This window comes from Clytia hemisphaerica, unplaced genomic scaffold, assembly GCF_902728285.1.
Source record: "Clytia hemisphaerica strain Z4C2 unplaced genomic scaffold, Clytia hemisphaerica genome assembly, whole genome shotgun sequence".
NCBI lineage: Eukaryota > Metazoa > Cnidaria > Hydrozoa > Leptothecata > Clytiidae > Clytia > Clytia hemisphaerica.
In genome coordinates, this window is record NW_027103321.1 from 146358 (window position 1) to 164857 (window position 18500).

The window sequence follows — 18500 nt, forward strand, 5'->3', positions numbered from 1 at the left end:
TTGCTAAAAAGATGCTCAAACTTTTTCTGATTGGTGCTTTCTATTACAATTCAATTGACCAATCGAATGATTTTTTCAGAATCTAAAAAATAAGTACAATTGAATTAAGTTAACCACAGAAAATTACAGGAAAGGTTAAGAAGTATGAGATTTTCTGAGGAAAGTATGTTGTTTTTAAAATTAAACTAAACTTGCTTTTCGATATTGAGTCTTTCGGAAGTCATTAATTACTTTAGAAAAACAAAAACAATTCATCGTTAAATTCAATTATCCAAAGTAAGCACAGGTAGTGAAACTGCAACATGAATATTTTGAAATTCTCAGAAATTTTTGAATAATTTGGAGGAGGAAAACACCAACTTACATTAAAGAATCCACATTTCCTATGGTACAATTCTATTACGATAAAAAAATAAAAAACTGAACAAAAAGTATGTGCTTAATTACAAAATAAGTGAACATTAATTAAAGTGAAAAAATCTATCCTTGACCACTTTGCTGATTGAAGAAGAAAAACAAAAGATAAAGGAAAGTAGGCAAGTCAACTGTTCCGATTTATTCAAAATGTTTAGATTACTTCGGCATTTTAAAGAATGCTATAAATGCTAGTGATAAGAGATATACATTTAATTAGTCTACAAAACTATACATAAATAATCGCAATGAATCATCACCACATCAGGTCATTTTCATGTTTAGAGTAACTCAAAATAAAACAGGTTTTACACCAATCGAGTGTTTTACCAATAAGATTGGACGTACGAAACTTCGCGGTAAAGATTTCGACCATTGTGAAAAAAGTATGAACAACATTCTCCTTTTCATTACATTGCCAACGATTTGGAGCCAGGACTCTATATTCTATCAATCATCTCTTGGTGACGTAATCTTCGAAGTTGACGGCTGTGTAGAGCAATACATACGCTTCTTTTGTCTGTAATTCAGCAAAAAAAAAAATAAAAAGCATAAACGAGCATGATTTCACAGAATAAATCATAAAAAAGAGCAGATCCGAACAATAATTATCCCAATTCCTCAAACCACGAATTCCTCTCTCTTACGTACACGAAGTCGCTAGACAGAGATGAAGTGAAGACATGCAATACCTCGACTTATCTGCAGGATAGATTTTTCGGATAAAACAAACATGGCTAATGGTATCATAAAAATTACTGAACATGGATAAAGCAACAAAGCATATTCTCACCTTAATGGTATTTAGCTCAGAAATTCGTTCATCGTTATAGAGGAACCATCCTCCACCGGTGTTTGCATTCTTGCAACGTGCTGTGTAATGTCCGGATTCAAAGCTACCCGAATGATTGATTATACCGTATAAATTGTAGTTGGATGCTCGTTTTGATGGTCCGGTGACATACTGTGAGAGATTCCAATTGTTGACGGGATAATCAACCGCTGTTTGAACTTTATTCGTCCAAATACCCTCACATCGAAATCTGGAATCAACAGAAAAACAGAGTAGACATTCAAAAAGTCAGCAATGAAATATTTTTAAAAACAAAAAAAATTCACACCCCTGTATGATAACACCGAAATGATAGCCCTGAACGAGAGTTAACCTTTCCCCGTTTAATCTATTTATTACAAGGCTCTAGTTTAACGCAAACATACAACAGAAATTGTTCACACAACACCAAGGATCGTTCCAATCAAAATAGGTCATGCGATGAATATGTAGGATACCTTTTGAGCTGCACGATGAGTACAAGAGGGAGTTTCCATAATTCAATTGTCTTGGCAGCTGATCGATCACATTTACATCGTTCACAATGCCTAAACGAAAAAAGATGAACAGAAAATTAAAACCATTAATAATAGTAATAAGGAAATTTTCAACCTTTCCAGCGCACAATATTTTTTGAAAGTGTGGGACTCGGTATTTCGATAGTCTAGCAAGCTAGACGACTAATTTATACATAGTAGAAATAAAGCAAAAAGTAATGAATGGAACAATTTTAGTCGTCTAGAAACTTTTGTGCACTAACTCCAAACAAAGGAAAAGTGTCAATATTGCAATTATAATTTTTTCCTGCTCAACATAATTCTCGAGAAAAAAAATATGTGTGGATTTGTATTGAAAGTTTTTCATTTGAGTTGATTTCGTTTTGAGAGTTTGTTGTTGCTTGATAAATTGTTTTCTCACTACGTAAGTTTCAGCGTAGCTAGCCCCTGTATCTATAAGGCTGGAACACCGGATTCTTCCAGTCGTTTATACAAACTAAATCCCGTATTATTATTAGTATTGGTATTATTAGTATTACACGCATTATAAACGACTCCAGTCTAGTATTTCGACAAAATTAGAATGTGTATACACGTCACTCGGGTTTGAAGGGTTAAAAGGAGTTTTTTAAACAAAGAGTTGTAAAAACTTACCATGAATCTATTTTTTCTGGCTTGACGAACAGCTCCAAACATTGCTAAAACAAGACAAGTAAGTATTTTGAATAGTCTAGCGAGTCTAGCTATAACATATACTTTTAAACAAAGATATTGAGGGCAGAGGGGAAAATCTTGAATTATAAAATCTTCAGCTGCTAAATTTTACGAAATATTACGAAGTCAAGAAAGCCCACGTGTAACTTACAGCAAGAGTTGCGACTCTAGTAACCGGTAGTTGAAGATGTAAACAATTGAAAGTGTTGAATGTTTTGGATTGATAACGACACGTCAAACAGGTCACTGTAGATCGAAATTGTCCCTAAAAGATTGAAACAGTTATGATAGTTATAGAAGAACAAAAAATAACTAAAACATACGATACTAGAAATTTTTCGGATTTTTACTAAAAGTTTAGTAAAAAGTTTGGTGTTAAACGTTAAAAAAGAAACATTTTTTTCTCTATAATCAAAATTAGAGAAACTTTATGAAAAAAGAGATTGCGTGGTACCTGGAAGAGATTGAAGACAAGTGAGTCATTGTTAATGATGTTATCCTTCCATTCCTGGTCTGCTGCTTGTTCATCAGAAAGTTGATTGTTGTCGCGCTTCGGAATCACTGACCGTGTCTTCGCCTAAACATATTAAAAAAAAATTAAATTAATTCAATCAAGAGTATGAAAAATCTTGCTCCCAAGTATGCAAAATCTTGCTCCCAAGTGTGCAAAATCTTGCTCCCAAGTGTGCAAAATCTTCCTCCCAAGTATGCAAAATCTTCCTCCCAAGTATGCAAAAACTTCCTCCCAAGTATGCAAAATCTTCCTCCCAAGTATGCAAAATCTTTCTCCCAAGTACGCAAAATCTTTCTCCCAAGTATGCAAAATATTGCTCTCAAGTATGCAAAATATTGCTCCCAAGTATGCAAAATCTTTCTCCCAAGTGTGCAAAATTTGCTCCCAAGTGTGCAAAATTTGCTCCCAAGTGTGCAAAATTTGCTCCCAAGTACGCAAAATCTCGCTCCCAAGTACGCAAAATCTTTCTCCCAAGTATACAAAATATTTCTCCCAAGTATGCAAAATCTTTCTCCCAAGTATGCAAAATCTTGCTCCCAAGTATGCAAAATCTTGCTCCCAAGTATGCAAAATCTTCCTCCCAAGTATGCAAAATCTTCCTCCCAAGTACGCAAAATCTTGCTCCAAAGAACGCAAAATCTTCCTCCCAAGTATACAAAATATTTCTCCCAAGTATGCAAAATCTTTCTCCCAAGTAAGCAAAATCTTGCTCCCAAGTATGCAAAATCTTGCTCCCAAGTGTGCAAAATCTTGCTCCCAAGTGTGCAAAATCTTTCTCCCAAGTATGCAAAATCTTGCTCCCAAGTGTGCAAAATCTTTGCTTCCAAAGCTAATGCAAAATCTGCTCCAAGTATGCAAAATATTTTGTCCAAGTATGCAAATCTTGCTCCCAATAGCAAAATCTTGCTCCCAAGCTTGCAAGTATGCAAATCTTCTCCAAGTACGCAAAATTTTCTCCCAATATGCAAAATATTTCTCCAAGTATGCAAAATCTTGTCCCAAGTATGCAAAATCTTGCTCCAAGTATGCAAAATCTTGCTCCCAAGTATGCAAAATCTTGCTCCAAGTGTGCAAAATCTTGCTCCCAAGTATGCAAAATCTTGCTCTCCAAAATCTTGTCTCAATGTGCAAAATCTTGCTCCCAAGTATGCAAAATATTTGTCCCAAGTATGCAAAATCTTGCTCCCAAGTATGCAAAATCTTGCTCCCAAGTATGCAAAATCTTGCTCCCAAGTGCACAAAATCTTGCTCCCGAGTATGCAAAAACTTTCTCCCGAGTATGCAAAATCTTGCTTCCAAGTATGCAAAATCTTGCTCCCAAGTATGCAAAATCTTGCTCCCAAGTATGCAAAATCTTGCTCCCAAGTGCAAAATCTTGCTCCCAAGTATGCAAAATCTTGCTCTCAAGTGTGCAAAATCTTGCTCCCAAGTACGCAAAATCTTGCTCCCAAGTATGCAAAATCTTGCTCCCAAGTATGGAAAATCTTTCTAGAATTAGTAGAATTATGAAGAAGTATGCATGAAATATGCTTTATAGCATGAACATCTAGATAAGAACTGAAAGAAAAATGATACCTTATTGACATCATTGTGAAGTCCATCCAAAACAATCAATAAGACTTCATGCGAATCTTGTTGTTCATATGTCAAGAATCGTCGTGAAATACCTCCCAAAGCTAACTTGAAATCGATCGGAGAGACGGACCGATAGGTGCCAGACACAAGAACTTTCATGATGAAAGCAAATTCACGAGCGATGACACCTTTCAGTGGATTTGTATTGATTTTTTCTGCATTTAAATCTTTTTCGTACAACCCAGATGAGAAGTAGCGAACCAAAGGAGGAGTGTTCACTAAACATTGAAGCACCGAATTCATATAACATGTGTTGCCAAGATTTTTCAAACCAGTCAATGACATGCCCTGAAAAAAAAGTAAAACAAAATATTTGAAATGTGACCACTACCTGACAAAAAAGATAAATCCTTGGGGGATAAGATTGTTTTAGAGTAGAGCCATGTCACCATAGAACAACCAAAATGACGTTTGTCGAGTTTTGTATAAACCCAAAACTCCAAGCATAAGATTCTAGAAATCCCCCACAAGAGAGTCAAACAACTCAAAACAATAAGATAAAACAATACCTGGCTTCCATACACAGGGGAAAGATTTCTCAATCTGGAAGCCGAAATGGGTTTCGATGCACGATCGATGAGGTGAGTTGGTTTTGTGTTGCTACTGGGAATGCTATGGAAAAGTACGAGAATTGTAATTATTTTAATGCAAGAAATTAATAAAATCAACTAAATTATAAATGTTAAATATTGTAAGTTTATGACATAAAATCAGAGAAGATAATCTTAATACCTTGGTTTAGAGCCTCGATCAACAATCGGTGTTTTTGGTTTGTTTTTATTCAAGTTCGCGAAGTTTTCAGCTAGATTTGGTGAGGATAAAGAACGCTTCAATGAAGGTTGTTTTGGAAGGTCCAGAGAATCTGTTGTATAGCGCGAAGTTGCAGGTACAGTGTTCTTTGGTGCTTGAGGAACGTTTGTAGGTGTGGATGGAGACTGTGTAACCTTTGGTGGTTGAGTGAGAGATGGCGGTTTAGGTTTCATCGGGTTTTGAGGTGTTGCCGCTTGGTTGACTGGTGGCGGCGGGTGTTGCTTTAAGATGGGTTTTGTTGGTTGTTGAAGAGTAACTGGTTGCTGAGATGTATTATTTGTTGATTTAGGTTGTTGTGCGACATTTGAAGATGGTTGTGGTGGGATCAATTGTTTTGGTATAGTTTGGTGAGGTGTGTTCTGTGGTGGTTGCAGTGCTGGGACTTGCGGCTTTTGTGCTGCTCCATTTTGTATGTTTGGAGGAATCATATTTGACTGCTCTGGTTTTGGAGTTGTTTTTTTTGATTGTGTTGAAACTTGATTCTGTGGTGTAGGCGGTTTGATGAGCGCATTTTGTGCTGCTTTGGGTGTCGTTATTGTGGTTGGCGTGATATTTGAAGTTGCTTTTGGAATGTTCGATGAATCTTTCAAATTCTGGTTGGTTGGATCTAATGTTTTCATATTCAATTGTTTGTTTACTAAATTATTCGAAACATTGTTTGATTGAAAATCAGGAGGTACCCAATGAGTGGTTTTAGTATTATGATCGATATAATAGACTTTGCCTGAGTTCTGATCAACCTTTTTTACCCAACCATATGGCAGTCCCGGTGTCGTGCCAAGTTTACCAGCTTTTTTATTGGGTGTAATTAAAGTCTCTTTATCATGAGAAATATTCGGCTCAGCAAAATCATCTTTTTTTATGGAATTTTTTGTCTCTTCAATTGCTTTATTTACAAATGGTTTAGGAGGTTCTGTTTTATCATTATCTTGTTCTAAATTAACAAGAGGTTTAATTGGTTCAATTGGCTTATTTGGTGTGACTGCCTTCTCTGGTGTTTCTTTATGATCAGTATTGGTACTGGGTGTTGGTGTCGTTTTACTGTCTCCATTCGGAAGGGAGGGGTAAACAACTTTTTGGTTAGTAATATTTGCATTGTTTTTATCATTGGATTCTTCTGACAGCATTCTTCTCATCTTGGTGAGTTTGTCTTCAGGTTCAACCTCAGAAGGTTTATTGACCGTTGTGTTTGGTAGTGTCGGTGGTTGCACTTCCTCTTCTAATTCTCTGTGAAGTGGAGAGGCACAGCGAAAATTTAATTAGTGACAAACAGTCTCATTTGATCTTATTTAGATTAGTTAAGGCAAAGTCCAACAACTAAAGTAAAAACAACTTCAAGAAATTATTAAATTAATTTGAAAGTGTTTAAATCCGAAGTGTAACCCTTAAATCAATATTCTCTTTTATCAACAAATGGAACTTGTCCATCAGCTAGATTTATCACACCATAAAATTCAACAAAATTTTTAATTATAAATGTGACCCAAGAATGTATATGTAATGAATATTTTTGATCGAAATCTATGAAAAGAATTTTTAAAGTGATCAGATCTTACTGTTTTGGAAGACTTGATGCCAGTGTAGGATATGCTAAACTCTCCAACAAAGCTGAAACATCCAGATCTTGACTGACTGGCTTTGTCTAAGGAATGACAATTTGATACATATAGGAGGTAAATCAAATTATTTTGTGAAGCCATATATGGTCCAACCCTTTTAGCTGGATACACTGTAAGGGTGTGTTTTCGGAGTGCTAAATTGCTAGTCTGACAGTAAATATATGGTGTATCTTTATAGCTTCGACTCGCACACATTTTGGTTTGTTTTGCACATTGTGTCCATGTCTCAGGCTCATTTCAGCAAAATAAGATATGAAATCAAACTACACTGTAAGGGTCAGAAATGTTCGGTAAAATGCATGTAAGGGTACCATTTCACTGCTCAAGGGCTGCACTGTAAGGGTACGATTTTGAAAGCCATTTTTTTATGGCACATGCCGTTGTTTAGAAACCGAGTTGCCCCCCCCCGGTGAAGATCTTATTGAGATAATAAAAAAGGGACAATAACTACCGGGTGACCCACGAAAAAGTATAAGAGTTTGGAGGGCAACTGTGTCCGAAAAAAATTGAATTTTAACTAAATTCTTTTTTCATGGTAAAGAGGAAAGGCAAACTTAAATTTTGATGTATCATTTTTTAATTCTGGGAAAGTAGTTATCGAGATATGGAGGTATAAAGTCAAAAGTCATTAAAAAACGTCAAAAACACAGTATCAAATTTGTATCAGAACAAACATCTTTCCTTTGATCATTTGCTATTTCTTTGTCTTAAAAATTTCCTTAAGAAAAAAATAAGTAATATCGAATTATGGACAATTCCCGCATCGTCCTTAAATTGGGAATAAATAAAAAGTGCCAAAAGTAGCAAAAAGAATTGTCAACCTTTGTTATTCTTTTTGAATCCTTCCGGTAAAAGAAATCAAAACATGCTTCTCACTCTTTTTATTTGTTAAAATTAATAAATTTGATACGATCTTTTTTGACGTTTTTTAACTGTTTTTTATAATGACTTTTGACTTTATAACTCCATATCTCGATAACTACTTTTCCAAAAAGTTAAAAAAACAATTAAAAAAATTAAAAAACAATACATCAAAATTTAAGTTTGCCTTTCCTCTTTACCACGAAAAGAGAATTTAGTTGAAATTCAATTTTTTTCGGACACAGTTACCCTCCAAACTCTTATACTTTTTCGTGGGTCACCCGGTATTATTATTATTACCTTTCTAATGTGTTCAGGGTTGATAGTCATCGTTGGGTAATGAAGAACCCATTTTTGAATGCCCCCTTTCAAGATCATCACTTTATACTCAGCTTCTGCTTTGCATAGTATCTCTTGTAAAATCACTGATTTGTCCATCAAAAGCTCTCCAGGTTCCTGCTCCTCGTTAAAAGTTTCATTAACAATAATTATATATTGCTTTTCAAACCGAGTTATCCACACTTCCCAAGTGTCTTTACTTAAATATCGCTCAACACTATTTTGTGTTGAGTTGGTTTGCAACAAATCTGGTGGAATATTAATGGTGGGTCCATGTTGAATCTTTGCTGTGTTGAAATCTATTGTCTCTCTTATATCCATTATTAATATGGTGTTCAATTCCTCTTTATGACTTTTAAATAGTTCGTAGAGTTCTGTGACGCTAATAAGATCTTTTGATGGTTGCTTCGGTTTTGGTTGTATCTCTCTGGGAGAATGGTTCTCATTGTTCACAGAGCTATCTTTATTGTTTGGTTGTTGATTATTAGGGGAGGTATGGTTGTCATCGGGCACATCAGGTAAAATTAATTCATCAAGATCAGGAATCTGAAATGTTGACAAGGAAAAACAACATTCAATAACTTTTGCCATAGTTTATACTAGTTTATACCTTTTTCTTCACTGATAAATTGTTAAATAATAAACAATATAGTGAAAAAGAAAGACATGACTGACCTGTTTTCTTCTTGCCGTTTTGGATGTTCCTGAAATTTCAAATATTTTGTGTAAACTAAGATCGTATTACTTCGAATAAATGCCCCGGGTGTTCATAAAACTTTTTGGATTTTAGGAGGGGCGTTTATTGGAGGAGGGGCGTTTATTGGAGGAGGTTGTTTAAAAGAAGGAGACTTTCTAAGTTTATTCGAAGTAATACGATTAAAAGTCATCATTTTGAAAGTCATACATACAGAAAGAAGAACATAATTAGAAAACTAAATTAAACCTTTGAAACGTTTTCATTAGAAATAGTAACTAACCCTTAATAATAGATCTAAAAATCATGATGTTGAGTATTAAAAAAAGGTACCTTAGTCTTTCCAAATCTTTCTTTTTCTTCTCATACCTAAACAAAATATTTCATCATAATAAGTTTACGTCATTATTTATCCTTTATTCTGATGCTCTTTAAAAGAAGACCTTAATGAAATTCTAATAGTAAGTCTGAAGGCCGTTTGCTTTAAATTGTGCATTCTTTTCACTATCATGCAGTAACCACGTCGACCAATTAGAAGAAACTTCCCTTGACAGTGTTTCAACTTGGTAGCAAAAAAGATTGAAAACTTAAAGCAAATGAAACTCAATACCATCTCAATACCGGGTCGTCCAAAAAAAACTGCAGATGTTTGGTTACGTTTATAGATATGTGTGATCTGTAAGGTCGACCTTGCTTCATTAAAATTTGGGAAGGTCTAACTTAAATTTTGATTTATAAATTTTTACATTTGGACAATTGGTTCAACTAGCACTTTTCAAAAAGTGCAAAAAATACGTCAAAAATGGGTGATTAAAATTTGATTCGGTTTGTTTTCTCTTTCTTTCGTTTCTTTCGTTTCAATTGAACAGACACGCATTTTTCTGATGTAATTAACTATTCTATTCTGTAAAATTGAATATTAATATTTTCATCTGGTAAAACTTTATTGAAAAGAAATTAGACATTATTGGATATAGTCAAGTCTGTAAAAATCTCCTCATCACAGTGCTTCGCCATACTTAGAACCAGAAAAGAGAGAGTGAGTTTGGTAGAGTTACTAAATGCTTTTCCCAACGAATAAGTTTTTGTTTATATAACCTTGTGAAATTGTGCCGGTACAATATCATTATTAAGCCATGTCTATTCCATCTCTTCTCGTTATTAATTTAATCACCCATTTTTTTACCATTTCAATCATTTTTAAAAGTAACTGAAATTTTATTTTGAAAACCGATTACTCAAAAAATACAGAACCGAATTCAAAAAAGTAACACTAACAGCTGAAATTTTAGATTGCCAGACTTTCCCCTTTCTTACGACATTAAATTCAAGTTTGGTCATATCTTGATCCATTCTGCTCAAAGGCGTTGCCAAACATTGGAAGTTTTTTTTTGGACCACCCCAGTATATAAACACTAACGTTTTGCAGCTTTATAAAAATCATAATAAAAACGTTTTTACCTAGCCTTTAGGATTTGATTTAGTTTTTCAGCTTTGACCACACATTCATTAGGGTTGATATCTTTCATCAAAGGTTTGAATACAGTCTGGATAGAAAAGATCATCAAATTTAAAGATAAAAATGAAAGGCTACATCTTTCTGAGAAGTTTTAAGCTTGAAGAATTTGTTTTTGACTATATGGGTATGGCACGGATTCTAAAATTCTGTAACTGTAATATTTATAAATTTATGCAAATTATACTCTTTATAAATTATAAATTTATGAAGATTAAAGTTATAGAATTTCAGAATCCGATTTCTAATTTCAGAATTTCTGGCATCCTAATAGAACAAATAGACCATGTCTGAGTTAAAAAAGTATACTACTACAAATTATGCACTCAAACTTGTAAAAAAATATGACATTTTAGATAGAAATTCTGTCCAATTGATGTCTAAATTTTGTTTTTATAATCCTAAATCATGTTACAAAAAATAATGATATTAAAACAAAAACTCAGTAGTTGAGAGAGCTACTAATAAAGGACAACAAAAATTGCAATTATTATTGACTTAGAATTAGGCTTTTTAGAAGTAAACTATATAAAATTATACCTTATTTTTGGAAAATTCATACGATTTGCTTATTGCTTGGTATATGTTGAAACATCTCATGTATAAAATGTAGGCATTTTCATCATCTTTAGCTTTCCAAAGCCCTTCAGCCTTTTGGAAGAGATCACATGCTGACTTGCAGTACCTAAAAGAGTCATCATTCATTATTACTTAGAGAAACAAAGATAAATCTTAAAAAAATACTTTAACTCGATTAAATTTTAAAAAGCAAAAGCAGCAAGATTTCTGGACCTAATCTTGAGTAAGGTACTTCCAAAAATTTTCCATGTATTTAATTTACGAAATAGACATTTTCTTGCCATTTGGACACTCATTGTTCTGGTGTAAAAGGACTTACTGTTTAATTTGGAGTTGTGTATTCAAGTTTAATTTGTTTATTTTCACTTTATCAACATAGTTATTGATTTCTTTCAAGCTGTTGAAATTCAATCCGCTTGGATCTAGCGCCATTATGCTACATAAATTTCGTCCCCTCTAGGTTTTATGTCCATTCTTCTTTTCCAATCTATTTTCTGTACTTTATTGCTAAAAAAAGAGTCAAGGTAAAGATTTCAAAGCAGCTCAGAGGAAAAAATTAAATGCTGATTTATAAAAAAATAAGACAAAAGACAAAAGAAAATACTTTTCTCAATCTTTAAAAATAGGTTTTAATTCATTTTCAAGGTGGGTAAAATATCTTAGTTTTATTTGGAACAAAATTAGAAAAAATACTGAGTATATATTCAGAGAGAAGGGAGACACGATCTTCTACGTTGAGTCACAGAAAGGAGGTTTCCCAATCAATGGCATTCAGGGCAAGCACGATTCCCCTCTCATCAGCACGAGAAAAGTCCCAAATCTTGCGTTTATAGGCTGGAGGGAAGGTAGTTTGAAAGTTTGGTTTACAAGGGATTGGTGGTGGCAACGTGGATAAGGAAGGTAAAACCCCAGCAAAATAGGAGTCCGAGAAGGAAAAAAAAGCTCAATGCAAGGGAGAAACCCGGAGAAAGTCGTCTCTCATCAGTTGATGTACCCATATTGTGAAGCTAACTCGCTAATGTCCTCTCCCTGAGAATTTGTGAGATCACCAGTACACCAAACTGAGTTTCTTGCGTTAAAGTCACCGAGGAAAATAGCTAAAGTAGGAAAAACATCATAAATTTTTCTGATAGTTTCCTCCAGTTTTTGTTTAAATGCAGAAAATTCTTCTGCATTTTGACTAGGAGTTCAGTAGAGAAGACAAAGAAGAAGTTTTTTCGAACCAGATTTAACTTCACAAACAAGGCACTCGTCAAGAGAAGACACTCCAGTCTTCAGCACAAAAGACCCCCTAAAGAAAGACGAGACACCACTATTTTGAGTTAAATGGGTGATCACATCGGAGCACGCAGGAATTTCTATCGTCAACTCGAATCAGCGCTCTCGATAGAGGAATCGAGAAACGACTCACCGACGCAGAAGATGTCAACTTGTGAGCACGCAGAAGGCAGAATTTGAGCCCCGTTAGACCATAGATCCGGCCAAAAGGAGAGGCTAAGCAAAAGTGTATAAAAATATTGTAACCAGAAAAGATGGAAACGATAGGGGAGAAGATTTGGTAACCCCCAACACATAAGATTAATACATAGACTCAGGCTTACTCTCTCAAAAAGATATTTGAAAGAGTTAAAATTTCCAACGCACGCTCTATACTGCTGTAGACTTATTCCCATATTCAGCATCGGTGGAAAATCCAAAACCAAGCAACCTTACATATGTGCTCCAACTACACATAAATAGTAAAAAAGATACGACAGACATTATAAAAAAAGAAAAATTGATAAAAATTATTAGTGAAAAATACTCGACCAATGTAAAGGTAATCCACCCGAACAAGTGCGGTGATAAAAACAAAAGAGAAGAATTAACACTTCAGGAGAAAAGGGCAGATAATGAAAACGGTAGATGATTAAAAAATATTTAACGGAAAAAAATATAGTTTGACGAACAACAAACACACACAGATAAAAAACGCTATGTGTCAGGAGTATGTCAATATGTCACCAAAGATATAGAGCTATAAGCATGGGTTGACATAACAAAAGGAATACTATTAACGCACAAGATCTATTGAACGTGTGAATGTTGTCGAAACTTGTACTGGGGGATTTCAATTTCCAACTACATTGCGTTGATGTCTCCAAATACGTACTCACTTACAATCTCTCGTGATCAACTCTCTGGCCTAATCCAACAATTTGAGACGCTGTTCATCAATTCAAATAAACTTTATATTATGTTCGTAGCATTTTCTATTTTTGTAGACAGGTTCGTTTATTGGAGGCGTAAATTTAACATCATAGTTATACAATCTTTTCCCCACTGGGCCCTGTCAAAGTCACTTGCCTCTAAGTTGATATTCAAATCCTTACAAACCTCAGTCACCTGAGTCACACAATCTGCACTTGACTCGTTTACATCTTTTGGAATTCCATTGATCCTCAGGCAGCTTCGGCGTGAATATTGCTCCTGACCCTCATGTTGCTGTGTTAAAAAGGTACGACGTTTAGTACTGCGGTTGAGCCGAGGAGCGGGAATGGCCTCTAAGTATAGAATTCATCGTCGTGGGAGAGAGGCCGGGGCAAGCGCAATCTTGCATCCGTCCGGGTTCATTTGTATTTGGAGTGGATTCTGATTCAGCTAATCACCTGAAAGCAACAGTTTCAAGGTTTTGTCATGGCTCAAAACCTTGTGGACTTCATAGAACTCCTTGATTGTGCTCGACTCAGATACAAAACCAATCATCACAGCCAATACAATAAAAAAAACCACAAGAATATTAGCCAGCCAAAAGATTAAGCCATAAAATTCAAAACGCCACTTTTTCCTTGACACGTCAGTTATCCGAGAGCATGACCGTTCACTACAAGAAGTTACATGAAAGTTTCCTGGCAGTAGATTTTTAGTACTGTCATCAACCAGATGTGAGATTCTTCTAATCTTGTTTAGACTAAGATAAACTTTGCTACGAACATTGCTAGCTTGTTTTTCCCAGGACATATTCTCATCGAATATGACACCAAGTACTTCACGTCACTTTTACATTCATTTTCAGCGTCTTGAAAACAACTGGGGAAGAGCCTGCATTTGGGACCTTTTGTTTGTCCGAAAAGATGACTCAGCTATCAGTATGACGAAAGTTGTTGTTGTAAACCGCACTGAGATCCTGAAGCTGTTGTTCCAGTCCTGTTTTTAAAGAAAAAGGGCTACGAGCACTTTGAACAATGATTGTGTCATCAGCATATATAAGTGGCAAAACGTTTTGGGTTGGTCAATACAGTCAAAGATGTCGTTGATGTATAAAAGGAAGAGTAAGGGCCCCAGGACAGAACCCTGTGGTACCCCATAAGCTTCTTTATATGCTATTGAGGATTGAGTTCCATCTATTACAGAGCATTGCTTTCTGTTACTAAAATATGACTGGAACCAATCGAAAGGTGTATCTCTGATACCATAACAGAAAACCTTTTTAAGAGAATTTGGTGGTCGACAGTATTGAATGCCTTTTTAAGGTCGACAAGAACAGCCCCTACATACTTTCCATTGCTAACTCATCAGAAGGACATCTAAACGCAGATACTGCAGTGTCCGTTGAGTGTCCGTATCGAATCCTGATTGTGATAAATTCAGATTTATTGTTGCAAGGAAAGTCGAAACTTGTTCATGAACTACTTTCTCAAAAACAGTCATTGTTTGGGAGGAGGGAGATCGGCTTAGTTATTAACATGCCACTTCACTTATTTGAACCAGGGTTACCTGGTTTGTTTCCAGTTCTGGACGCCCCTGTTTCAAGAGACAGATCGACGATGTAGAAAGGATCGAACAGAAGTACAGGAGAACCAAGCGTCAGTGATTTGACACAAATCCATCTGTCCTATCGTTTATATATCTAGCTCCTTAATCATTTTTACGTCGCCAGAGAGACATTACTGAAGGTGAAGGAGTTAGGGCAAACAGACGGGATCAGTATGAGAGAAGTTAAATGCAGCTGCTAACTTTAAGCCAACTGAGACAAAGAAGGAATTGAATTTTTCAGCAATTTCTTTACTGTCAGAAATTCGGACCCCTTTATCATATGTGATGAATTGGAGTGCGTTGTTTGATTGCGTGTCATTTGGGACAATTATTAGAGTTCCAAGTTTCTTGGAATTTGACTTGTTTTCATCAAGCACGCGTTGATGGTGTCTCTTTTTAAGTCGATTATTCAAACTAATGGCATAGTTTCTCTGTTTTTTGAATCTGTTCCAATCAATAACAGTTTTCGTACTGGATCAATTTTTTTCAGATAATCCCTTCTTTTAATTGCATCTAGGCTCTCTGTAACCCGTGAGGGCTGGAATCGCGCACCTCTTTTGTTAGGAGCTGACGATTAAATAGCTCGAGAATATTTTCATGAACTGGGAGACGCGTATAACATTTTACGATTGGCAACGTTGCCTCTTTACTATGCACAGACTCATCATCAAGTAGATGACGTTGGAGTCACCCTGGGGGTGATGCGACAGCGGAACAAACGATTTATCTTTACAGAGAGCGGACGGTAGAAGAGAGCTAGTTTATCCGCACATGTCGCGTTACAATCTCTAGTAGAAAAACTCGATTTCTTGGGATTTACTGAAGCAGTTATAAAATATCTTATTTTCTACCACTACGACTCTTACCTTTAATTGCGACGGTACAATGCATAAACATATAGATTTAGCCTTTTTCCGTTTTATCTCAACCCAAAGAATTTCAAGAGCCTTGTTGGAAATATTTGCCTGTTTCTTTGGAGTTAGATGATCAGAAGCATAAATGAGGACATCCCCTCCATGACAGCTTCTATCCTGTCTAAAGGTTTTATATCCGGGAATAGAGATTTCAGAGATTGCGACGGATGAGTCAATTTTGGGTTCGTTTAGGCAGAAAATATCAAATTTATGTTTTCGAAGAAAGATTTTGAGAAAGGTTGTCTTGGAACAAAGACCGTTAATATTCAAGTGTGCAATATTCAGACTACCCTCTTGAGTCAACTTTAGGTTTTCATTTAGATCCATCTTCGATGGTTTCAACAAAGTCGTCGTCGGGAAAAGGTAGAGCGTTAAGATAACAGCTCTGACAAGCATAGGATTTTTCATTTCGCAAAATCTTTTTATGAAAAGTGACAGTGATACCAGACAGCCCTATGAAGAGACCCGACACAAAAACTACTGGGTTAGTATCCTGCAATCTTCGGACACAGGTCAAGATCATTTTATTGCTTGAGGCCCGGGGTTGGTTCATATCCCAGATGCAAAGGACAAGAGAGATTTACCTTAACCTACCCGCATAGGGTGTGATGACAGCATAGGTGACATGCCGTTTACAAGTCGAAGATTAAGTGACTCCGTCGGTAAGGTGCATTATTAGATCTAACAGGACATTTTATAAGAGGAAATAAATAATTGTCTAGCTCGCGCTTAGTTGCTTTCTTTGATAAGTACCCTCTGGGGAGTGTCATTACGTGATAATGAAGCAATCTACACCTCTTAGCCGAAGACTTTGAGGAGTGGTTGTGATTGCGCGAAAAATGGAGAAGAGAATCTACTCAAGTTTCTTAATTGTCTACCAATACGAGTTCTTAGAAGATTAAAAAGAAGATGGATTCGCTTGGTTTTTCGCGGTCACCGGACAGAACACGCCCCACTATATTGATGTCTTGGATGGAGAAACTGTTGCAGGATTTCCACACTTAAGTGATTAACATCTCGCTAGTCCGAAATATGGCAGATTTTCCACACTGAAGTGAGTACATCTCTTGGCCTATGTATAAATTTTTTAGAAATATTAACGCATCCTTTCTCACACTGAAGATTAACAAATGCCAACCACCAAAAACAACGCCCCCAAACGAACACTAACAGTGCTATGAAAAACCGCACAGGGAAAAATGGTAAAGCCCTAAAAGAGATGAAGAAGAAAAAGTAGAAAAAGGGATTTTTGAAAAAAAGGGTTGAAAAAATCAAAAACATGATGAAACGACAAAAAAGCGTATCACTTGCTGTCAGAAAAAAAGAGTATCAGAATCTTAAGAGCAATCAAAACACGTCTTTACTCTATGCCCCCAACGTGATGAAATAGGAACATAGTTAGGGAAAAGACTGGAAAAATCGAAAAATGTGTCAAAAAGTTTCGCAGTCAGGCTCTTAATTTTGCAAATTCTCTTTTCTCGTGTAGCAGAGACCTGAATTTGGAGGGAGAATTCTTGGATGGTTTAGAATGTCTTAGATAAAAATATATTTTGCAAATAAAAAGATATATCTTTTTTTTAAAAGAAGAATTGCATTGTTTTATTTGTTTTTGAAGAAAATTAGCTTGGAAAAGGTTGAAATGAGCAAAAGTGGTAGGACCCCTTTTCAAGGGCCTCTGGAATGGAGGACAAAAACTTATGAGTAAAGAAAGTTTTTCTGAAAGGAGAAACCCCAAATGAAAAGAAATCCATTTCGCAGAAAAAAACTTTTTTGGGAATTCCCATGCCAAGAGCAAAAAGGTGAAAAAACTACATGAAATGAAAGAACTAAAAATTAGCGAATGTGATTTTTGAAATTCCGCACCCTTTTCTGATAAACACAAAGTTTCAGCCTTCAAATACATTTCCTCCGTTTTCCAGACACATTTGTTCATCGATAGTTGCAATTTTGTTTTCTCCCGTTGGCAAACAATTTTCAAAATGTTGCAAAACGTTCAGCATTTTACCAATTTGCTGTCTAGCCCGTGTCCACAGTGTTATATACCGTTGGATAGCTAAGATCACAGGCTGTCCTTTAGTAAATACCGGAACGCTTTAGCATACATAGAAAAAAAGTTCGAAGGGTTCAAAGTTCACGGAAAAATGAAACATTTGGTTTGACGTCAACGAAAGTTGCATGACTTCTGGAGTCGCTATTCTGGGGAGTCGCTACTGTTAACTGTTCTAACTTGGGACTATCTGACAAAACATGGGATGGCAATTTGGCCACCATTTCTCCAAAACTCCTTTTTTTTCCTCAAAATACCATAATATCTATACAAAACAACCTATCACCTGGCAATGTAACCTGTAGAAGGTTTTTGTGAAGCGAATTTATGAGCGAAGCAGTTTTGCTATATTGTGCACGTACCTCTAACTTCTATCCCAAGCGAAAATTTGCTATAAAATTTGCTATATAAATCACATCTTCAAACCGATGATTTTATCAAAATGATCTTGAATGGTTTGGCTTGAAGCCACAAACTTCTCGGTTTGGTAGCTAGGACTGCGAAAAATGCCTTTAAAATGGTGTCCCTAACAGTGAAAGCAACAAAATTTACCGAAGCCGAAACACGGATTGAATCTAAAATTGCAAATTGCGGGGCGGCACATCTAGCAATCTAAGCAGTGGTTTCTTCGGTTTTAATATTTTTTGCTGTTAATGGAAAAAAATTAGTTTGAACGTTGACAGAAAGGATCTTCATCATCCCTTGACTTTTAACAGCAAG

General features: G+C 35.7%; 1 protein-coding gene across 1 annotated transcript; it reads right to left on the bottom strand.

Annotated features, from left to right (window-relative positions):
- Positions 1 to 309: 309 nt before the first annotated feature.
- LOC136815110 (ubiquitin carboxyl-terminal hydrolase 8-like) lies at positions 310 to 8778 on the bottom strand. The gene is made up of 11 exons (XM_067071552.1): positions 8197 to 8778; positions 6973 to 7058; positions 5339 to 6643; positions 5116 to 5218; positions 4547 to 4894; positions 2912 to 3034; positions 2609 to 2722; positions 2398 to 2441; positions 1705 to 1794; positions 1208 to 1457; positions 310 to 934 (listed from the first exon to the last, which is right to left on the bottom strand). Exons 1-11 carry the CDS (start codon positions 8554 to 8556, stop codon positions 869 to 871), a joined length of 2889 nt encoding a protein of 962 aa, XP_066927653.1. The 5' UTR covers positions 8557 to 8778; the 3' UTR covers positions 310 to 868.
- Positions 8779 to 18500: the final 9722 nt, after the last annotated feature.

Coding starts and splice junctions, on each gene's coding strand:
- LOC136815110 (XM_067071552.1), bottom strand. CDS start 8,556: ATGGATATAAGAGAGACAATAGATTTCAACACAGCAAAGATTCAACAT. Junction 5,219..5,338: donor GATCGAGGCTCTAAACCAAG/GTATTAAGATTA, acceptor ACTTTTCCATAG/CATTCCCAGTAGCAACACAA. Junction 4,895..5,115: donor CCCCTGTGTATGGAAGCCAG/GTATTGTTTTAT, acceptor CTTTTTTTTCAG/GGCATGTCATTGACTGGTTT.